Here is a 25,611-nt window from a genome sequence, read left to right as displayed (position 1 = left end):
GCGGCATATATAGTAGACAAAAAAAGGTCGATTAAATACATATATATTCAGTTCTTGACCGGTATATGTATAAAGGTAAGAAATAATAACGAACCGATATGAACTTTTGTGCGATAATTATAGAGCCAGAATTGAAATATGGGGGTCGCTTTATATAGCGGATATATACAATCATTAACACAAGTCTACCCAAAATGGCAGATTTTTTACTGTTTGGTAGATTGGTAGAATTCTTGATGTTTTGGAAGATTTTGCAAAATATTCCTCTCCAACTATGAAATGCTTCATAAATTTTCTATAGAAATAACATTTTCACAAAATTTTCTACAGAAATAAAAATTTCATGTTCGTCCGTCCGTCTGTTGAAATCACGCTAACTTCCGAACGAAACAAGCTATCGACTTGAAACTTGGCACAAGTAGTTGTTATTGATGTAAGTCGGATGGTATTGCCATATCGGTTCACTTTTATGTATAGCCCCCCATATAAACGGAACCCCATATTTGGCTTACCGATCCTCTAAGAGAAGCAAATTTCATTCAATCCGGTTGAAATTTTGTGCATGGTGTTAGTATATGGTTTCTAACAACCATCCCAAAATTGGTCCACATCGGTCCATAATTATATATAGCCCCCATATAAACCGATACCCCGATTTGGCTTGCGGAGCCTCTAAGAGAAGCAAATTTCATCCGATCCGGCTGAAATTTCGTACATGGTGTTAGGATATGGTTTCTAATGACCATGCAAAAATTGGTCCACATCGGTCCATAATTATATATAGCCCCATATAAACCGATCCCCCGATTTGGCTTGCGGAGCCTCTAAGAAAAGCAAATTTCATCCTATCCGGCTAAAATTTGGTACATGATGTTGGTATATGGTCTCTAACAGCCGTGCAAAAATTGGTCCACATCGGTCCATTATTATATATAGCCCCCATATAAACCGATCCCCAGAGTTGGCTTGCGGAGCCTCTAAGAGAAGCAAATTTCATTTGATCCGGCTGAAAGTTGGTACATGGTGTTAGTATATGGCCTCTAATGACCATGCAAAAATTGGTCAACATCAGTGCATAATTATATATAGCCCCCATATAAACCGATACCAAGATTTGCTTTGCGGAGCCTCATAGGGAAGCAAATTCCATCCGATCCGGCTGAAATTTGATACATGGTGTTGATATATGGTCTCTAATAACCATGCAAAAATTGGTTCATATCGGTCCATGATTATATATAGCCCCCATATAAACCGTTCTCCAGATTTGACCTCCGGAGCCTCTTGGAGGAGCAAACTTCATCCAATCCGGTTCAAATGTGGAGCGTGGTTGCATGGTAACATCCATGCAAAAATTGGTCCACATCGGTTCACAATTATATAAAGCCACCATATAAACCTACCCCCAGATTTGGCTTGCGGAGCCTCTAAGAGAAGCATATTTCATCCGATCCGGTTGAAATTTGGAACATGGTGTTAGTATATTGTCTCTAACAACCGTGCCAGAATTGGTCCATATCGGTGCATAATTATATATAGCCCCCATATAAACCATTCTCCAGATTTGACCTCCGGAACCTCTTGGAGGAGCAAAATTCATTCGATCCGGTTCAATTCGATTGTGGATGGCAGTGTTTAGAAGATGTTTCTACGCAACCCATGGTGGAGGGTACATAAGCTTCGGCCTGGCCGAACTTACGGCCGTATATACATGTTTTTAAATCTTTTATGCCAAATTTTTCTTTACAAATTCAATTTGCCATCTGTTTCAATAGAATCTGGTGCTACTTTGTTACTTTGGATGAGTGCTCAGATTTCGAGACTATTATAATGTATTTTTGTATTTTCGAAGAATTTCATTGTACTGTTTAATGAAGTGTTCTGTTTTTTCATATAGTCAATATCCAAAATGAGAAATTCATAGAATTCGCTTGGAAATCTAAATAAATGAAACCATGAAAGAATAATAAACAAAAATTTTTTGGTAGGAAAATATTGCTTACTCATCATTAACATCGATACACCACCACCATGCACCGAAAGAATTTTCTTCGTAAAAAGAACGAAAAATTTCGTTAAAAGTACGAAATTTGTCATTGTTTTACAACCAAAGAACTTTTCATTAAAAGTACGAAATATTACGTACTTTCTACGAAGAAAAGTTCTTCCAAAATATTCGTAGTTTGTACGAAAAAAATTCGTACTTTTTATGAAGAATCTTCGTAATTTTTATGAAAAATCTTCGTACTTTTTATGAAACAATTTCGTTCTTTTTATGCAAATGTTTCGTACTTTTTATGAAAAATTTTCGTACTTTTTATGAAAAATTTTCGTACTTTTTATGAAAAACTTTCGTACTTTTCTTTTCAAAAATGTTTGAACTTTTAGAAAAAAAATTATAGTCGAAAGTGCATTTGGTTATAGTTACAAGTGTGAAAAATGACATCACTACTTTACATCTTAAGGTTTTTAATAATTTTTTGTTTTATTGCTTCACTTTTATACACAGCGCGCTATCACCCAAATGAGAAGTAGCATAGACAAAAAAAAAAAAAAAAAAAAAAACAGAATAAAGTAATACACTCAAGCACATTATAAAAGACAATTTAATGCCGCGAACGGAAATTTTACAACTTCAATGAAACTTCTTCGTTATTTCTAAGAAAATGTTTCGTACTTTTTATGAAGAAATTTTAATGCAGAATGTTTCGTAAAATATTCGTAAAAACTTCTTCACAAAATTCATGAAATTTGAAGAAAGTTTCGTTAAAAGTACGAACTTTTTACGAAGAAAAGTTAATGTAGAATATTTCGTAGAAGTTTCGTATATTCGTAAAATGTTCTTCGTAAAATTTACGAAAATGAATGAAAATTTCGTTATTTTAATGAAGAATTCACGAAGAATAGTTAATGAAGAATTCTTCTTAAAATTAACGAAGAGAATTCTTTCGGTGTGGCGAATTTCGATACCGTACACTACAAAAAAAAAATGTTTAGCAATATATTTTGCCTTTGCACTAATGATATTAGTATTGATTCTGAGACAAAGAAGTTGAGAATTACACTAAGGATACATTTAAGAGGCAAATCTCTTCTTAATTTTATATTTGTGTACTTATTACAGGGGAACAAATATGAGTTAATTCGTTTTTATACCCTCTGTAAAAGGAGGGTATAAATATGTAACATATATATGTAACATATATATGTCGAAATCGGTCCATAATTATATATAGCCCCCATATAAACCGATCCCCAGATTTGACCTCCGGAGCCCCTTGGAAGAGCAAAATCCATCCGATTCGGTTGAAATTTGGTACGTGATGTTAGTATATGGTATCCAACAACCATGCAGGAATTAGTCCATATCAGTCCATAATTATATATAGCCCCCGTTGAAACCGATCCCCAGATTTGACCTCCGGTGCCTTTTGGAGAAGCAAAATTCTTCCGATCTGGTTGAAATTTGGTACGTGATGGTAGTATATGATATTTAACAACCATGCCAAAAGTGGTCCATATCAGTCCATAATCATATATAGCCCCCATATAAATCGATCCCGAGATTTGGTTTTGGAGCCATTCGGAGGAGCAAATTTCATCCTAGTCAATTGAAATTTGGTACATTGTGCTAGTATATGGCCGTTAACAACCATGCCTAACTAGGTCCATATCGGTATATAGTTATATAAAGGGTGATTTGTTAAGAGCTTGATAACTTTTTTTTTTAAAAAACGCATAAAATTTGCAAAATCTCATCGGTTCTTTATTTGAAACGTTAGATTGGTCCATGACATTTACTTTTTGAAGATAATTTCATTTAAATGTTGACCGCGGCTGCGTCTTAGGTGGTCCATTCGGAAAGTCCAATTTTGGGCAACTTTTTCGAGCATTTCGGCCGGAATAGCCCGAATTTCTTCGGAAATGTTGTCTTCCAAAGCTGGAATAGTTGCTGGCTTATTTCTGTAGACTTTAGACTTGACGTAGCCCCACAAAAAATAGTCTAAAGGTGTCAAATCGCATGATCTTGGTGGCCAACTTACCGGTCCATTTCTTGAGATGAATTGTTCTCCGAAGTTTTCCCTCAAAATGGCCATAGAATCGCGAGCTGTGTGGCATGTAGCGCCATCTTGTTGAAACCACATGTCAACCAAGTTCAGTTCTTCCATTTTTGGCAACAAAAAGTTTGTTAGCATCGAACGATAGCGATCGCCATTCACCGTAACGTTGCGTCCAACAGCATCTTTGAAAAAATACGGTCCAATGATTCCACCAGCGTACAAACCACACCAAACAGTGCATTTTTCGGGATGCATGGGCAGTTCTTGAACGGCTTCTGGTTGCTCTTCACTCCAAATGCGGCAATTTTGCTTATTTACGTAGCCATTCAACCAGAAATGAGCCTCATCGCTGAACAAAATTTGTCGATAAAAAAGCGGATTTTCTGCCACTGATTTTGGTAATAAAATTCAATGATTTGCAAGCGTTGCTCGTTAGTAAGTCTATTCATGATGAAATGTCAAAGCATACTGAGCATCTTTCTCTTTGACACCATGTCTGAAATCCCACGTGATCTGTCAAATACTAATGCATGAAAATCCTAACCTCAAAAGAATCACCCTTTATAACCCTCAGATAAATCGGCCCCAATCACACAAAAATTGGCCCATATCAAGTTCATAATTGTATATAGTCCCCATATAAGCGACCCCCATATTTAAATTCTGCCCGTGAAAAAGTCTATGTCGATTCGTAATTATTTGTAGACTAACCTATACATACCTTTTTTGTCTAATATATACCACGTAGAAGTTTTAAGATACCACAACCCAATTAATTCGATTGTGGATGACAGTCTTTCGTAGAAGTTTCTACGCAATCCATGGTGGAGGGTACATAAGATTCGGCCTGGTCGAACTTACGGCCGTATATACTTGTTTTCCACTGCCTTTGTGAATTATTTTAAAATTGGAGATTTTTTTCATTATGACAAAACGGAATGAAATACCTCTCGAATATATATGAAATAACCCCCCAAAAATCGTTGTTTTTGTTGTCTGGGGATATTTTTCATTTTGGGGATTTTTCATTATTTCGTGGGGACTTGGTTTGTGGCACCGGTATTATATAGTCGGCCCCGCACGACTTTAGACATTTCGTACTTGTTTTGTGTGTATTTAGTACAACAATGCTACTTTATTTGTCCATAATGTGTAAACACACAAAACACCACACAATTTTAACAGCCCTCCTATAAATAATTGTCCTGAACATACTTTCAGCAAAATGGGTATATCCATGGGATAATTTAATGAGTACCTTTTACATTTTGTGAATATATTCGCAAAGGAAAATTGAGTTTATTTCTTTAACGAAAGATGCAAAGATTTCAAGTCATCCATTTCGGAAAGAATTTTCGTCCTTGTGAATGCATCAGTGAATTTTCCCGTCGTTGTTTGCAGAACAAGAACTGTCCTTGGGATATTGCCAGTGAAAATTAATTACGCTTGGTTGCAATGGATGGCAGAAAAAAACAAAACAAACTATAAAAGGGGGTGAAACAGAAAAATTACCATAGAGAAACAGATACTCCATTGAAGAATGATGAAAATTGCATACCCCTTGTGGGTACTTAACTCGGGGAAAAATAAACGAGCATCAATTTAAGGAACGAGAAATTCTTGAAACAAAAAATTTTAAGAAGTTATGAAAAATAAGTAACTTCATATATACTTCATATATAATGCAACAAAGTAATGCGCTATATTTAATTTTTAATTTCAAAAGTAACAAATGTCGGCAATAACATCAAATATTATAAACAATTTAGATTTGTCCCAATTGGCTACCTTTGGTACAAATAATGACCTCCAAAACGAACACAACGCCATCAAAAAAAAAAAAAAAAAAATTGACAAAATTTTCTATAAAAATAAAATTTTTCAAACATTTTCTTAAGAAATATAGAAATAAAATTTTGACAAAATTTTCGATAGAAATAAAACAATGACAAGGTTTTCTTTAGAAATAAAATTTTGACAAAATTTTCTATAGTGTAGCAGATATATTTTTCATATCTTTCAATAGTATCTATTTCTACATTTTGTAATTGCACATTTACCTTAAAGTATCTTTTAATCTTTTAACTAAAAGTATCTTTTGAATTTGAATCTTTTAACGTAACGTAACGCATCTTAAACATTATCCTTTCTTGCATTTAACTTTTCTTATGTTGACAACACATAGAATGAAAAAATCAGATGTGAAAGCTTTTGCTTGTGTGTAGTTGTTCAATGTTCATGTTACTGATCGAAAGCTCTTTTCGCAAAGGTATAAAAGGAGCACTTCACATCAGTTTGTTCATTCTCTTTTAATTTTCAAAACAGGTCAGTGGTAAGGTTTCTAATGCAACATAACAAACAAGAATTCGTGATCGCTTCTATTTGCATCGTTTCTTGTTGTTTTGGTTGTTATGACTGTGGAAGGACACTAACAACTAGCATGTATGACTCGAGGTTGTTTTTCACACCGAGTCTACTGTTATGTTGTTGTGTCGCTGTAACTTGTAAACAACATTACAATGCAGGTATTCGAGGCGACGATGGTCGTCGTTGCCTGTCTGTTTTGTTGTTTACTTGTGCCAGCAGTCTAATGAAACAGTTTTGTTTTGTTTACAACTTAAATGCATTTCATTCTCTTTTAATTTTCAAAACAGCCTAAGTTATTTTCGCCAATAAAGGATTCCTGTAATTTTGAATTTAATAAACGAAAATTCTGCTGTGTTTTCATTTTGGAAGGCAAATAGGAAACAACGGCTGGCGCCCACAAAACAACGATATTTGAGAATTATCTCGCTACAATAGAAATAAAATTTTACAAAATTTTCTATAGAAATAAAATTTTGCAAAAAATTTCTATAGAAAAAAAATTTGCAAAAATTGTCTATACAAATAAAATTTTCAAAATATTTTCTATAGAACTAAATTTTGCAAACTTTTTCTAAAGAAATATAGAAATAAAATTTTGACAAAATTTTCGATAGAAATAAAATTTTCTATAGGAATAAAATTTTGACAAAATGTTCAATAGAAATAAAATTTTGACAAAATTTTCTATTGAAATAAAATTTTGACAAAATTTTCTATAGAAAAAAAAAAATTTGAAAATATTTTCTATAGAAATAAAATTTTGACAAAATTTTTGATAGAAATAAAATTTTGAAAAAATTTTCTATAGGAATAACATTTTGACAAACTTTCCTATAGATATACATTTTTGACAAAATTTTCTATAGAAATAAAATTTTGACAAAATTTTCTATAGAAATAAAATTTTTACAAAATTTTCTATAGAAATACAATTTTGACAAAATTTTCTATAGAAATACAATTTTGACAAAATTTTCTATAGAAATAAAATTTTGCAAAAATTTTCTACAAAAAAAAAAATAAAATTTTGGCAAAAGTTTGATAGAAATAAAATTTTGACAAAATTTTGATACAAATAAAAGTTTGACAAAATTTTTATAGAAATAAAATTTTGACAAAATTTTCGATAGAAATAAAATTTTGACAATATTTTCGAAAGAAATAAAATTTTGACAATATTTTCGATAGAAATAAAATTTTGACACAATTTTTGATAGAAATAAAATTTTGACAAATTTTTCTATAGGAATAAAATTTTGACAAAATTTTCTGTAGAAATACAATTTTGACAAAATTTTCTATAGAAATAAAATTTTACAAAAATTTTCTACAGAAACAAAATTTTGACATTTTCTTTAAAAATAAAATTTTAACAAAATTTTCTATAGAAATGAAATTTTGACAAAATGTTCTTTAGAAATAAAATTTTGCAAAAGTTTTCTATAGAAATAAAATTTTGCAGAAAATTTTCTATAGAAATAAAATTTTGACAAAATTTTCTATAGAAATAAAATTTTGATAAAATTTTCGTTAGAAATAAAATTGTGATAAAAATTTGACAAAATTTTCTTTAGAAATGAAATTTTGTAAAAACTTTCTATAGAAAAAAATTTCAAAAATGTTCTATAGAAATAAAGTTTTCCAAATATTTTCCATAGAACCAAAATTTTGCAAACTTTTTCTAAAGAAATATAGAAATAAAATTTTGACAAAATTTTCGATAGAAATAAAATTTGACAAAATTTACGTTAGAAATAAAATTTTGACAAAATGTTCTAAAGGGTGATACGGGCAAAATTTGGTTTGGTTTACACGCGTAAATCGGTGAAATCGTTTATTTAAAAAATCAAATTAAATTTCTTTTTCAAGTTCAATTAGTATAAAATTCAGGACAAATATTCAGTTAGACTTTCGCTTTTCCAAATCCGAATTGCCGGGCCTCACGCTTGACACCTGCCATCAGATTTTGTACAGCCACCTTGTCCACCTTCTTCGCCGCAGAAAGCCAGTTTGCCTTGAACTGCTGCTCGTCCTTAGCAGTTTTTTTGGTCTTCTTTAGGTTCCGCTTGACAATAGCCCAGTATTTCTCAATTGGGCGGAGCTCTGGCGTGTTGGGAGGGTTCTTGTCCTTGGGAACCACCGGCACGTTGTTGGCGGCGTACCACTCCATGGCCTTTTCCGTAATGGCAATGACCAAACAGTACGGAAAAACCGTGTTTCTTCAGGAAAGGCAGCAGACGTTTATTCAAACACTCTTTCACGTAAATTTCTTGGTTGACAGTCCCGGAAGCTATGAAAATGCTGCTTTTCAAGCCACAGGTACAGATGGCTTGCCAAACCAGATATTTCTTTGCGAACTTTGACAGTTTTATGTGCTACCTTTCCCCTTCCTTTTGCCGTAAAAAACTCCTGTCCCGGAAGCTGCTTGTAGTCGGCTTTGACGTAGGTTTCGTCGTCCATTACCACGCAGTCAAACTTCGTCAGCATCGTCGTGTACAGCCTCCGGGATCGCGCTTTGGCCGTCGTATTTTGTTTATCATCGCGATTTGGAGTCACTACCTTCTTGTAAGTCGATAGTCCGGCTCGTTTTTTGGCTCGATGCACGGTTGTGGACAATACACCCAGCTTTTTTGCGGCATCTCGGAGAGAGAGGTTAGGGTTTCGCTTGAAACTACCGGCAACTCTCTTTGTCGTCTCAGCGGCTACCGGTTTTCGATTTCCCCCCGATCCAGACTTCCTGGCTGTCGACAAATGTTCCCCAAACACTTTAATTACATTTGTAACGGTTGATTTGGCAACTTTTAGCGATTTTGCCAGCTTTGCGTGCGAGTAGCTCGGATTTTCGCGATGCGCGAGCAAATTTTTGATACGCTGCTCTTCTTGCATTTTGACAACTGAAGAGTGAATTCCAAAATCAAAATAGGAGCAACATTCTACACACACACACCTTCAAAATGAGGTGTATTTAGGTTTATTAAATGCAAAATTGAAAGAAATACGTCAAGTTTATATTGACCAAATTTTGACCGTATCACCCTTTATAGGAATAAAACTTTGACAAAATTTTCTATAGAAATAAAACTTTGACAAAATTTTCGACAGAAATAAAATTTTGACAAAATTTTCTATAGAAAAACAATTTTGACAAAATTTTCTATAGACATAAAATTTTGCAAACTTTTTCTAAATAAACATAGAAATAAAGACATAAAATTTTGCAAATATTTTCTATAGGAATAAAATTGAAAGAAATACGTCAAGTTTATATTGACCAAATTTTGACCGTATCACCCTTTATAGGAATAAAACTTTGACGAAATTTTCTATAGAAATAAAATTTTGACAAAATTTTCGATAGAAATAAAATTTTGACAAAATTTTCTATAGAAAAACAATTTTGACAAAATTTTCTATAGACATAAAATTTTGCAAAGTTTTTCTAAAGAAACATAGAAATAACGACATAAAATTTTGCAAATATTTTCTATAGGAATAAAATTTTGACAAAATTTTCGATAGAAATAAAATGTTGACAAAATTTTCGATAGAAATAAAATCTTGACAAAGTTTTCGATAGAAATAAAATTTTGAGAAAATTTTGGATAGAAATAAAATTTTGACAATATTTTCGATAGAAATAAAATTTTGACAAAATATTCGATAGAAATAAAATTTTGACAAATTTTTCTATAGAAAAAAAATCTGACAATTTTCTATAGGAATAAAAACTTGACAAAATTTTCTATAGAAATAAAATTTATACAAATTTTCTATAGAAAAAAAAATTGCTTTCAAACAATTATCACAAAAAAATTCGGATAATTCACTTAACCTTCCGAAAAAAGTTTGCAAATTTGTTTAGACAGTAGCCGACTATCAAACCTTTTTTCGGAAGGTTCAAGTGTAGTTCACTTTGGGTTGAGTGAATTACCCGAATTTATTCTGATAATTGGTTGATGGTTTTGCTGCAATTAGAGGATGCTGATGAGAAATGTGGTAATTCCGAAACAGCTGTACATCCAACCATCTTGCAGTCTATAGGGCGTTGCCCAAATAAATTTGACAAGCATACTTTTCCTCTGTTGGTTAAGCTACACTTGTAGTTTATTCAATGCATGGTTTTAAGCTGAGATCAAAAACAACAATAAATAATATTTTGACAAAATGTTCTTTAGAAATAAAATTTTGGCAAAATTTTCTATAGAAATAAAAACTTGACAAAATTTCCTATAGAAATAAAATTTTTACAAAATTTCTATAGAAATAAATCTTTGATAAAATTTTCTATAGAAATACAATTTTGACAAAATGTTCTATAGAAATAAAATTTTAATAAAATTTTTCTAAAATTTTCATAGAAATAAAATGTTCTATAGGAATAAAATTTTCACAAAATATTCTATAGCAATAAAATTTACAAAAAATATTCTATATAAATAAAATGTTGACAAAATTTCCTATAGAAATAAAATTTTAGCAAAATTTTATATAGAGACAAATTTGGAAAAAATTTCTATAGAAATAAAATTTTGGAGAAAAATATATCGTTAAATATAAATCGTTAAAATGAAGTCATTTATACTTTGAAGTATCTGATTCCCTCTGGAAATGCAACGAAAAAAAATCCTACAAATCTAAAATCAAACTAATTCAAAATTTAACTTCGGAAATCTTACCACTTGAACCAGTAGTCTTGCACACCTCTACTATTTACTCTTGTTTTGGCAAAATTTCCTTAAAGTAAAGGAACACATGTTTGTTTGAAAGAAATAGTCCTGAAAACGCTTCAAATATAGGTTAAGACTTATTTTGAGGTTTTAACATCTTTACTTTAAAGTTTTTTTGGAATTAAAAAAAATATTTTTTACTTTGAAGTATCTGTTAAAGCTTGGAGTTTTAAACTGGCATTCGTTTGGCCTTGAGTAGCTTTATTAATATACTGCGAAAAGAGAATGAAAATTCGTTAAATGAGATCTCTTTTCTAATTTTAATTTTATTGATCCTAGATTCAAAGCGAGGAAGGTCACTAAAAAATACTTTATTTTAAATAAACCGCATCTTTAGCTCGGAAACAATACCGAAATCCTTAAAGGAAGGCAAAAATCTTTAGATGCAGGTAAACTTTGCTTGTGTATATTTTCAAGTAACCCGACGAAGAGCTTTTAATGGAAACAATTATTTTATTTGATTCATGATGGCAGGTATTTAAGATACGGCCCGGCCGAACTTAAGTCTGTAATTACTTGTTGAAAAAGTATGTTGCACCTGCTGTAGGGCCCATCGGCCTCACCATGGTTTTAATCCTGCGTACCCTTGTCTTCAGCAGGAATGAGGGTCTGTATCTAACTAATACATATATTTCATGCCATTTTCTTTTTATATTTTAACATTTTTAGGTAAATGCTGTTATTAAACAATTATTAAATTAAATTTGAAAATTCCTGAATAAAATAAAAAAGTCTTTGATATTTTAATTGGCTATTTCGATTGAAAAACAAAAATATGCTTTTACCTAAAATATTTAATTTCTATTTTCTCTGTTATTTTCATAGTCACAACGAAATGCATTACTATCGAATATTTATTCAAGAAGATTTTTTTATTTGAATAAACATTCGTTTTTACATTCACTTAAATTTAATACAAATAAAAATGTTTATATTTCATATAAATGGTAAACAAATTGTTTAGCGTCCTCTATGCGTATTCAGTACCGCAGAAATATTTATTTTTGCATAAACCATAGTCATGCCACATAGAGTCCTTGATGTTACAAATCAATGCTTGATAGCGTGTGGTATGGATTGATGGCGAATGGTATCATATGACAATGAAACTAAGCTGATTTACCATTTTAGATAGATAGGTGGATACTTATGGAAATTATTTGGCCAAATTATCCCATTTTGATATTCCATAAATATTAGGACAAAAACACAAAAGTTCCCACTTTGCCGCAAAATCTTTATTTGCATATATTGAAAGGATTTTTGTGCACTGGGTTATAATATTCAAATACTCCAACAAGAGTGGATTATTTGAAGTAGGTTATAATATATCAATCGTATATAAACCCTGTATGACAAAATAAATACATTTCCATGAAATCGGATATTTTGACAATATTTTAGGCAATTTGGTCTCATTTTGCTTATGTATGTTAATCGACATAAATATGCTGATTCTATAACTCACTTATACATACTTTGAAAACCCATTTTATCTAACCGATTTATTGAATAGCTTCCGTTTAATTTGTAAAAAAGAATAAACAATCAAAACACAAAATAATATCGAAAATGTTGTGTTTTGTTCAAATACCATAAAGCAAGCAAGGTTCTATTCGTTGTCATTAAAAAGTCATACGGAGTATACGAATTTCCAGGGGCTAAATTCACAAATGCACTCCTAGCAAATAAGCCAATCGTTCCACATCGAGAACACGAACACAAATGGGTCAAAACTATCACGTTAATTATAAGACGTCATTGTGAATATAGGCCCAATGGAAATGAGCCTCCAAGGTTAAAGTGGCATCCCGATTAAGTTTCAGGCTCACTTAGACTATTCAGTCCATTGTGATAAGCCTCCATTAATCCGCATATTTCAAATGAAAACCTTAACCCGCCTTGCATACACAAGGTCGTGGGTTCGATTCCTTCTTCGACAGACTACCAAAAAGTTTTTCAGCGGTGGATTATCCCACCTCAGGAATGCTGGTGACATTTCCCAGCATAAAAAGCGTCGCCAAAAAAGTAATGAAAATGTTCTTTTTGGAACCGGAAGTGGTGCAAAATTGACGCAGAAGCGATGAATTTAACATGGGCTTGTCATAGGACGGAAGTTCTCCATTTCAACAGCCGTTGCACTGAATTTGCATCACTTCCTTAGGTGTGATCCGAATTCAATGTTTTGGATGTAAATTACAAAATACTGTGATATTTTGTCGGAAACGTTTGACCTCAAATATTTTCAAAAAATTCACAATTTTTCGACAAAATTTTAATGATTTGTACCATTTTATGAATTCTTACTCTGTTTTTAACCTATTTGAAACAAAACAAGTATATACGGCCGTAAGTTCGGCCAGGCCGAAGCTTATGTACCCTCCATCATGGATTGCGTAGAAACTTCATCTAAACACTGCCATCCACAATCGAATTACTTAAGTTGCGGTAACGCTTGCCGATGGCAAGGTATCTTAAAACCTCCTAACACCATCTTCTAAATTGTATGTAAGTCCATACGTGATACACTCTCAAAAAAAAATCGCTTCTTTAACATATGTTCCAAACATATTTTGCAGGAAGCACATATATTATTGGATACTGCCGAAACATTAATATGTTTGTTTTATGTGAACATATTATATGTTTTGAAGCATTTTGAGCCCAAAAATATTATATGCTTGGAAGAATTTTTCCCAAAGACGATTGTGCTCATTCCCTAACATACTCGTAATTTTCACTTCCACGAAATATTTTAGTTCTTGGCACCTTTTTCTGTAATACAAATAATGTTGAATTATTCACTTTTATAAATTTTTTAAATTTTACCTTTCGCCTTCACGGAGAATCGAACCGAGGACCATACAGTTTGTAAGCCATTACACTATCCACTGGGCTACGTAGCTGTTATAGTCACCAGTAGATAATTATCGTTATAAGTTACATTTATATAGCATAGTTTGCAGCGCCCACGAGCCCATGTAAACATAACATTATTTAACAGAAACATACATTTGTTTGCCACGTGGAGCAGTGGTTAGCATGTCTGCCTTGCATGCAAAGGGTCGTGGGTTCAATCCTTGCTCGGACCGAACACTTTTTTTTTAATACATTTATATTTATTAAATATAAATGTGTAAATTTTTATAATGAAACTTCGAAATGTTGGTTATTAAAGATTTATAGTCAGTAACAGTGCTTGATATAAACGAAATTGACTGATTTTTGGATAAAATATTATTATTTTTTTTTTATTGCAGAAATAACAATTTTGTAACAAAAAACTGTTTTTGGTACAAAACTTTAAAATTTGGAAGGAATGCAAAAACTCTAACAAAAGAAGAACGTGGAGTCGAGTATAAACATACATAAATAATTTTATAATATAAACATAAATTTATTTAGGCGTGGACAATTTTTTACTAGCATTTAACACCATCGCCCTAAAATGCATTTTATTTTTCTTTAATAATTCATTTTAAAGAAAATAAACTTTTTAAATTGTTTTAATTGCAAAACTCGAACTTAATGCCTGCTTTTATATTTGAAGGTGTCCGTCAACTCCTCGTTGACTACTTATTAATAAAGAGGAACTAAACTTTGTTTTTATACATTTTACTGTGTAATTTCTCACTATTTCCTCCTTATTTCATTTTACTGTCCCAAATCTAAAAAGTATAGTGCCCTTTCGTTATTTTTATGAAGACCCCTGATTTCTTTTAACGAACCAAGAAAAAAAATTGTGCCTTTAATGCCAAAATGATAAACAAAACACATGTCCACACATACATAAAATGCTATCTATGTCTATTCTCTTGGTTCCGAATGTCTATTCTGTTTATTAAAATTAAATAATATTTAGACTTAAGCATATCAAATTTTTGGCCTTATCATAAAACAGTTTTCCGAAACAACATACAAGCGGTTTCACAGAAATTGTTTTTTTTTTGATTCTTTCGCTGTGTTATGTTGATATCTTTTGTCAACTCTCCCGGTTTTCATCTCTATTTCTTTCTCTATATGTTACTCTCTCTGTCGCAACATATGTATGTTTAGTCGAAATTTGTAAATTTATATATGTTTGCATTCACACATATGATTTTTATGAAATATTCATGCACCAAACATAATATATTCTAACATATTAACATAGATGTCCCAAACATTTAGACAAAGTAGACATAAAATTTTGACAAAATTTTCTACAGAAATAAAATTTTAACAAAATTTTCACAAAGTTTTCTATAGAAATAAACTTTTGACAAAATTTTCTATAGAAATAAAATCTTGGTAGGTTATTTTTGGCTCGAGTGGCAACCATGATTATGAACCGAATAAAATTTGAACAAAATTTTCTATAGAAATAAAATTTTGATAAAATTTTCTATAGAAATAAAATTTTGACAATGATGAAAATTTTATTATGAACCGAATAAAATTTTAACAAAAATTTCTCTAGAAATAAAATTTTGACAAAATTTTCTATAGAAATAAAATTTTGACAAAATTGTCTATAGAAATAAAATTTTGGTAGATTATTTTTGGCTCTAGTGGCAACCATGATTATGAACCGATATGAACAAATTTTTGTGTGATTGGACCAATTTTGGTATGGTTGTTAGCGACCATATACTAACACCACGTGCCTAATTTGAACCGGATCGGATGAATTTTGCTCCTACAAGAGGCTCCGGAGGTCAAGTCTGGAGAATGTTTTATATGGGGGCTATATATAATTATGGACCGATATGGACCAATTCTGGCACGGTTGTTAAAGATCATATACTAACACCATGTTCCAAATTACAACCGGATTGGATGAAATTTGCTTCTCTTGGAGACTTCGCAAGCCAAATCTGGGGATCGGTTTATATGGGCGCCATATATAATTATGGGCCGATGTGGACCAATTCTTGCACGGTTGTTAGAGACCATATTCCAATACCATGTACCAAATTTCAGCCGGATAGGATGCAATTTGCTCCTCTTTGAGGCTTCGCAAGCCAAATCTGGAGATCGGTTTATATGGGGTCTATATATAAATATGGACCGATGTGGACCAATTTTTGCACGGTTGTTAGAGACCATATACCAACATCATGTACCAAATTTCAGCCGGATCGGATGAAATTTACTTCTCTTTGAGGCTCCGCAAGCCAAATCTGGGGATTGGTTTTATGGGGGCTATATATAATTATGGACCGATGTGGACCAATTTTTGCATGATTGTTAGAAACCATATACCAATACCATGTACCAAATTTCAGCTGTATCGTATGAAATATGCTTCTCTTAGAGGCTCCACAAGCCAAATCTGGGGATCAGTTTATATGAGGGCTATATATTGTTGAGGAACCATTCCCATAAATGCAACACTGTTGATGAAATTTTTATTTTACTTGAATTCTCTTCATATTTTAACTCTCATTTGATCTCTCTATGTTCTATTCTCATTTGAGCTTTATATTTACTCTCATTGAATTTTATATGCTCACTCAATTGGATTTTATATGTGTAATGGCATCTCAACTCTTTTTGTATATGTTTAAAATCAGTATCATTAGGATATTAAATCAATACAGTCCACTCGGAATAAAGCATGAATAATGAGCAAAAAATAAATCATTTTAAATGTGTTTTTATTTGCAATATTCATCATTTGTTGGTCCTTCTCGCCAGATAATGGAATAAGTGGATTTGGTTACAAATTAAGTGGAGTTTGGTTACACATTAATGTATTAGTGAATCATAGCAGAACAATTCGGTTTTAGAAGCTCCTCTGGACAAACATAGCTCCATTGGACACGGCTTATCAGACTCTTTCGGGTTCCAGGAATAATCAAATTACTACTTTCGGGCGTTCATCTAAACGCAATACGCATTTGTTTTATTTCGTGGAGTATACATTAAAAGCATTTAAATATTCGTAAACATACATACAGTGCAAGACATACAAATAATAGTGAAGAACACAATTCGTGTGGTTAATGAAGTACGTGTGTTTGTAAAGAAAAAATAAAAATATCAATGGTATTTTATACAAGCATACACACAATGGTAAACATACAAAGTAAAGCACACATTTGTAACCAAACATACATACAAAACATAAAATAGTAAGGAAAGCAAACATTCATACATACGTACGCATGAGCAAGCGGCTAAGCATACAAACATGCACAATTGGTGAAGTGGTAGAAAATATTATGAACGCAGTCGCGCAGTGAGCGACTCAAAATTATATATATAAATATTGGCAAAGAAACGCCACATAGTTTTAGAAAACAAAAACAATTGTGTTGTAATGAAATTCATTCGGTGTGGCTACAACATAAACAACGAAGTTTAAGAAGTATATGAAAAAGAAAACGACGCACACAACTGAGGTCGGTTCGGTATACTCCTTATGAGGAAAATAAATCAACACAAATACTATCGCAAGTGTGAATGTGTACAAAGAGCTTCAAATTTGCTTTACGGCGAAAAGCACAATTTTGAATTTTAACCGTCGTTGTGAAATTCTTGAATGGTAAAGCTTTGCGACAAGCTATTGAGAGTATAAAAAAGAGAATACATTGCTGCGCTTGTACATATTACTCTGCGGCAGATCTATAGTTGTGCGAGTACACAATTGGGCAGTGAGAGAAAGCTCGGTTTATTTACATTCGGGTTGTGAGCTCTGTATTAAGAAAAATACATTCGAGTAGAGAGAATAAATTTTACTGGTGTTTTGTTTTTGTTTTATTCTCAATGTTTCTATGTGAGAGCTCGGTTTGTTTATATACTTCGATGTTAAGGGTCTTTTTTTCGGTTGTTATAATTGGCGGTGGATACCTGATAAAACACATAGACACAAACAACAATCGATAAAAAGAAAAAACAAGAAAAAATAGTTTGGTTTGTATATCTACATACACAAGACAACAAGGATTATAGACTTTGAGAAAAATATACATAACACAAAGCAACAAGGTTTTTGTTTAAATACACTAGACAACAAAATTCATCGCAAAGTAAGTACGCATTTGAATATTTGTTACGTTTTAAGATGACAATGACAATGAAGGCCATATTATCTAAATGTCGATTAGAAAAGGGTGCGATTACACGGGCATGTACATTTGTAGAAAATCCCCCTGAAGAGATATTTTCTGAGCAGATTGAGTCTCGCCTGGCCCGGTTGGAAATAGCTTGGAATGAATTAATGAGATTGGTAGGCGAGTTATATGCGTTTGAGGGAGAAGAAGGTTTCGTTGATCCTGAGCGTGATATTTTGGATTACGAGGAAAAATATCTACATAGTCGTGCTATGCTTAATCGAATGTTAAGATCACTTGGACCTCGTCAATCAACACCAGAACCACAGAATGAAATGTTTTCACGTCTCATGGAACAACATTCAAATTTACTACAACGGCTGGACACACCTGTGACTACTCGTAACATGGACGGGGAGTTACCAAAGTTAAGAATAGAACCATTTACGGGAAATTATAAAGAATGGCCAGCATTTAAAGACTTATTTGTTAGCGCAATAGACTCCAAACCAAATCTTTCGAATGTACAGAAATTTCATTATTTGAAATCTTTACTCAAAGACGACGCGGCAAATCTTGTTAAGCACATTCAGATTTCGGACGCATCTTACACAACGGCATGGGATCGTCTTAAGGAGCGTTTTGATAGGCCTCGCCATATCGTAAATTCATATATAGAAACATTTATGGCTCTTTCTCCCATGAAAGAGGGAAATGTATTTAAGTTGCGGCAGATTTCTGATACGGCAAATGAAGTTTTAAGAGGTTTGGACGCCATAGATTATAGAGAGCGTGATCACTGGCTAATATATATACTACAGAACAAGATTGACTCAGAATCCCGTCGCAAATGGACTGAACATTCCCGTAATGAATCGAAGCCAACTGTAGATAATTTTTTGAAATTTTTGGATAGATGCTGTGAAGAATTGGAACTTGATAAAAATATTACACCTAAATCTACGGTACACAAACGAATCTCATCTTCTTCATTGGTTTCCACAAATGTTCAACAGAATTGTAATGATTGCGGCTCAGATGCCCACCAAACGCACAAATGCTCACATTTTCTTGCATTATCAGTCGAGCAACGTCGTAAGTTAGTTAAGGATAATATTCTTTGTTTTAATTGCCTTCGTAAGGGGCATAGTGCCTACAATTGTAAATCACAACAAAAGTGCCGTACCTGCCAGCGGAATCACCATACATTACTGCACTATGGTCAAGAAGCCTCATCTCAGCGGGCTCATATTGCGGTTTCTTCTGAAGAATCAACTTCAGAAGACATGAATGCAGACTCGGAGGATACCCATCAAATTTCACTGAATACAATCATATCTCAAACGGCTAGGACATCGTCTATCAAGAAAAATCTTATATTTATCCTACCTACAGCGTTAGTTTTTGTCCGAAATTGCAAGGGAGATTTAATAACATGTCGTTTATTACTTGATACTGGGTCGGAATTATCATATATATCTGAGGATTGTATTAAACGTTTAGGATTACCAAGAAATAGCTCAAGAATCTCACTTTCCGGAATTTCATCGGTAAAGGCTGAATCAACTCATGGTCATAGCAAGCTTCATATTAGGTCAAGGAATTCATCTCATGTTATTAATGCTCAAGTTCATATTCTAAGTCGTATAACATCATCATTACCTAGAAATACCATTACAAATTATGATCATAAACATTTGGATAAACTTCAACTGGCTGACCCGGCATTTTATCGGTCAAATCCTATAGACATTCTACTTGGAGCAGACTACATTTGGGATATATTGACACAAGAGAAGGTTCTGAATGATGATGGTAAGACTATAGCAGTTTCAACAGTCTTTGGATGGGTGGTAACTTCATTGGATACCTCAAATCAACGAGGTAGATCGTCTTCGGCATTAATGTCATTGGTAGATATAGACAGGTCCATAAAATCTTTTTGGGAAATTGAGGAAACCGGCGATTTTAAGAAGCAGGATAGCGAATTTGCTTTGGTGGAACACCACTTTCAAAAAACACATGCTAGACATACTGATGGGCGTTATATTGTCGAATTACCTTTCAAGGATAAGGATATTACATTCAACGATACATTTCAAGGTGCGCTCAAGAGGTTTAACGCCACCGAACGAAGATTACTCAGAGACCCGGAATTGCGGCGAAAATACACAGAATTTATGAAGGAATATTATAATTTAGGACATATGCGTGAACTCTCACCACAGGAAGTAGACGTGGAGGATGGTCGTCTATTTTACTTACCACATCACCCGATTATTGGGCCTAAATTACGTGTAGTATTTGACGGATCATTTCAGGATTTGGACAATAATTCCCTGAATGACAGCCTCCACATTGGGCCCTCGATCCAACGTAATTTATTTGCTGTATGCTTCCGGTTTAGGCTTCAAAAATTCGTTTTCTCGGCGGATATTATCAAGATGTTTCGCCAGATATGGGTGGCGGAGAAACATCGAGATTTTCAGCGAATTTTGTGGAGAGAGGATCCCAGTGAAGAACTGAAACACTATCAGCTATGTACCGTTACGTATGGGACGGCTCCTGCGCCGTATTTATCGGTCCGAGTTTTGGAACAATTGGCCATGGATTACAGAGAATCTCATCCCAACGCATCAAGAATCCTACTTGAAGATTTCTATGTTGACGATGTGATAACTGGAGCCCCAACGCGGGACGAACTTATGGCAAATCGTAAGGAACTAATTGATTTACTTTCACGTGCCGGACTTGAGCTCAGTAAATGGGTGTCTAATTGCGAGGAAATTCGCCCACAAGCAAGGAACGAGGAACATTTTCTAATCCCAGGTCAAGACAGCTCAACAAAAGTGCTCGGAATTTATTGGTGTTCGAGCGAAGATAGCATTGGATATAAAGTAAATCTGGACAATTCTCGATGTGCAACGAAGAGGAAGGTCATATCCGACGTCGCTAGAATATTTGACCCCTTGGGCTTAATTTCCCCAATTGTGGTGAAATTCAAGATTTTATTTCAGGAACTGTGGCTACTTAATTTGGAGTGGGATCAACCTCTACCGACAAACTTGGCAAACACTTGGCTTAGATATAGAGACGATTTACGGAATCTTACAAATTTGAAATTACCCCGATATGTACCAAACTCAACCGCCATCATTGAACTACATGGATTTAGTGACGCCTCCATCAAAGCGTATGCAGCAGTGGTATATTGCAGGATGGAGGACCAAGATGGAAATATTCACGTATCATTAGTCGCATCAAAAACTCGTGTGGCACCATTGAAGCAAGTCTCGCTACCGAGATTGGAATTATGCGGTGCGCTGCTTTTAACACGTTTAATGTCAACAATAATTGCATCATTGCCTCATCAGCGGAAAACAATACATGCATGGTGTGATTCTACTGTGGTCCTATCATGGCTATCCACTCAGCCAACCAAATTGAAGACGTTCGTAGGAAATCGCACTGCTGAAATTTTAGAGACACTGCCAAGAAATATATGGAAACACGTCAACACCAAGGAAAATCCGGCAGATGTTGCGTCTCGAGGTTTAATGGTTGATCAACTTTTCGATATGGATCTGTGGTGGAATGGTCCATCATTTTTGAGGAACAGACAACAAGACATGTATATGGAGAAATTACAAGCTTCATTTGATAACGCGGACGTACTAGCAGAGATGAAAGCCACTGTGGAGAATGTAGTAAATCTCACTACTATAAAAGCAACTCATCCCCTGGAAACAATTGCAAAGAATATTTCACACTGGTATAAACTTATACGAATAGCGGCATATGTGAAGCGATTTATTAACCTGCGTGTACATAAGATTAGAAATCCTGCAGAATTTCTAACATCTGAAGAGATCCAGGAAGGAAGAATTATATGTCTTAGAATGGCGCAGAGAAGTTTTTCCGCGGAAATTACATGTTTGCATAATGGAAGGGAAATTAGTAAAAGCTCTGAACTGGTTAAACTCTCGCCATACATCGATGAGAACGGACTGTTGCGAGTTGGTGGACGCATTTCAAATTCAGAACTTTTATCTGAGATTCAACACCCAATAATTCTTCCGAAGAAGCATGAAGTTACAATTCTGATACTTAAAGAGGAGCACATAAAAAATTTACATCCTGGAGTTTCAACGCTATTTGTGATAGTTCGCCAAACTTATTGGATTATGGGAGCAAGAAATTTAATTCGGCAACTTACGCATAAATGTTTGAAATGTTTCAGGCACGCTAGACATATTACACAACAACGTATGGCTGATTTACCAAAAGTGCGTGTCAGACAAGCTTTTCCGTTTCAAAATACAGGATGTGATTATGCGGGTCCCATCACACTACGAATACATAGTGGAAGAAATTCTAAGACATCAAAAGGATATATATGCCTCTTCGTGTGCATGGTGACAACGGCTATCCACTTGGAATTGGTGACCGACCTTAGTACTGAAGGTTTCTTGGCCGCCCTACGCCGATTTATTTCGCGCCGAGGCAAATGCAGCAACATTTATAGCGACAACGGAAAGAATTTTGTCGGCGCAAAGCGGAAACTAAATGACATGTTTAGACAACTTCAAGCGGATGACCACAACCAGATAGTAACTGAAACCTTAGCAAAGGAAGGCATAAACTGGATTTTCATTCCCCCTTATTCACCACACTGGGGTGGAATATGGGAGTCGGGAGTACGCTCGGTCAAGCTCCACATCCGACGAGTTATTGGTACAGCTATATTGACGTTCGAACAAATGCACACCCTCCTAGCTCAGGTGGAGGCAGTCATCAATTCACGACCACTGGGGTTCGCCTCAGACACCGATACTAACTATTTATCTCCTTCTCATTTCTTAATAGGCAGGCCGACTACCATGGTACCTGAGGGTAATTTGATTGAACTACCAACGAATCGGCTTGACTATTGGCAACAGGTGCAGTGTATGTACCAAGGCTTCTGGCGAAGATGGAGTCGAGAGTATTTAACCTCACTTCAGCAACGCCCAAAGTGGAGAGATGTCCAACCAAATATCAAGATAGATGACATTGTCCTCATGAAAGAGGACAACACACCCCCTGCTATGTGGATTACGGGTCGTGTTACTGATACATTCCCCGGAAAAGATGGCCTTACAAGAGCGGTGCAAGTAACAACTTCTCATGGAACGATGACCAGACCAATCGTTAAGATAGTCAAGCTTCCCATATTCTGAAACGCTGTTTCAGGGCCGCCCGGGATGTTGAGGAACCATTCCCATAAATGCAACACTGTTGATGAAATTTTTATTTTACTTGAATTCTCTTCATATTTTAACTCTCATTTGATCTCTCTATGTTCTATTCTCATTTGAGCTTTATATTTACTCTCATTGAATTTTATATGCTCACTCAATTGGATTTTATATGTGTAATGGCATCTCAACTCTTTTTGTATATGTTTAAAATCAGTATCATTAGGATATTAAATCAATACAGTCCACTCGGAATAAAGCATGAATAATGAGCAAAAAATAAATCATTTTAAATGTGTTTTTATTTGCAATATTCATCAATATAATTAAGGACCGATATGGACCAATTTGTCCATGGTTGTTAAAGACCATATACCAACACCATGTACCAAATTTCAGCCGGATCGGATGAAATTTTCTTCTCTTTTTATATGGGGGCTATATATAATTATGGACCGATGTGGACTAATTTTTGCATGGTTGTTAGAGACCATATACCAACACCATATACCAAATTTCAGCCGGATCGGATGAAATATGCTTCTGTTAGAAGCTCCACAAGCCAAATCTGAGGGTCCCTTTATATGGGGGCTATACGTAAAAGTGGACCGATATGGCCCATTTTCAATACCATCCGACCTACATCGATAACAACTACTTGTGCCAAGTTTCAAGTCGATAGCTTGTTTCGTTCGGAAGTTAGCGTGATTTCAACAGACGGACGGACGGACATGCTTAGATCGACTCAGAATTTTACCGCGACCCAGAATATATATACTTTATGGGGTCTTAGAGCAATATTTCGATGTGTTACAAACGGAATGACAAAGTTAATATACCCCCATCCTATGATGGAGGGTATAAAAAGTTAAAATTACCCATTAAAAGTATGAAAAAACCAAGTTATAAAAAATTTAATTAAAAGAACTTCCTGGGTAGTTAAAATAAAGGACATCAATGGGTGTGCATCTTCTGGAAGTGCTTTTAAAGTTGTGCCTTTGGAAGAACTTTCATTTTTTTTTTTGCTAGGTTTCTGAGGGTTTCAAAACTTCTCTAAGTGGTTTCGCTGCAATGTGGAACGCCGTTCGGACTCGGCTATAAAAAGGAGGTCCCTTGTCATTGAGCTTAACATGGAATCGGGCAGCACTCAGTGATAAGAGACAAGTTCACCAATGTGGTATCACAATGGACTGAATAGTCTAAGTGAGCCTGATACATCGGGCTACCACCTAACCTAACATCTAAAAAAGTGATACAAATTCAGTTCAACGGCTGTTGAAATGGAGGACTTCCGTCCTATGACAAGACCATGTTAAACACATCGCTTCTGCATCAATTTTGCACCACTTCCGGATCCAAAAAGAACATTTTCATTACATTTTTGGCGACGCTTTTTTTTGCTGGGATCTCTTGTAAGTATGCAAGAAAATTATAAAATAACGTCTTGATTTGAAATTCACCCGAGAAGTAAAATCTGGATATTTTACATTGAGTTTCCAGCATACTTCATGATCAGTGCGCCTTCTATACCACCAAGAAGTGAAATCGGTCTATATGGAGGCCTTACAAAATAGACCAATAAAAACTAAATCCGATACCCGTTTTTGTGAGCCTAAAATACCAGAATATTTACAATTTCAGGCAAATCGGATAAAAACTACGGTTTCTAGAAACCCAAGAAGTTAAATCAGGAGATTGTTCTTATGGAGGCTATACTGAAACATGGGCCGATACTCACAGTTTTCGTCACACCTCTTTATGGTTCTAAAATTTTTCTAGTTTTCCAATTTCAGGTAAATTGGATAAAAATTGCGGATTCTAGAAGCCCAAGAAATAAAACCGGTAGATCGGTCTATATGGGGCTATACCAAAATATGGACCGATACTCACACCTCTTATTTTTTTTTTGGCACACCTCTTATGGTCCGAAAACAACTTTAGATTTCCAATTTCAGGCAAATTTGATAAAAACTACGGTTTCCATAAGTCCAAGAAGTAAAATCGAAAGATCGGTCTATATGGGGCTATACCAAATCATGGACCAATGCTCACCATTTTTAACCGACTTCTTTATGGTTCTAAAATACCTCTAGATTTCCAATTCCAGGTAAATTGGATAAAAACTGTGGATTCTAGAAACACAAGACCCCAAATCGAGAGGGCGGATTATATGGACCGATAT

At 34.2% G+C, this 25,611-nt stretch overlaps 2 protein-coding genes across 7 annotated transcripts in view; both read left to right on the top strand.

Annotated features, from left to right (window-relative positions):
* cpx (synaptic transmission protein complexin) overlaps positions 1-25,611 on the top strand; it is a 1,078,564-nt gene that overhangs the window by 288,076 nt on the left and 764,877 nt on the right. The window lies entirely within an intron of this gene.
* LOC142232089 (uncharacterized) lies at positions 18,210-23,411 on the top strand. The gene has a single exon (XM_075302816.1). The coding sequence runs from the start codon at positions 18,210-18,212 to the stop codon at positions 23,409-23,411; it is 5,202 nt and encodes a 1,733-aa protein (XP_075158931.1).

This window comes from Haematobia irritans, chromosome 1, assembly GCF_050003625.1.
Source record: "Haematobia irritans isolate KBUSLIRL chromosome 1, ASM5000362v1, whole genome shotgun sequence".
NCBI lineage: Eukaryota > Metazoa > Arthropoda > Insecta > Diptera > Muscidae > Haematobia > Haematobia irritans.
This window is presented reverse-complemented; position numbering and strand designations above follow the sequence as displayed.

Excerpts from the sequence above, each read along its gene's own strand:
- LOC142232089 (XM_075302816.1), top strand. The coding sequence starts at position 18,210 with ATGACAATGAAGGCCATATTATCTAAATGTCGATTAGAAAAGGGTGCG.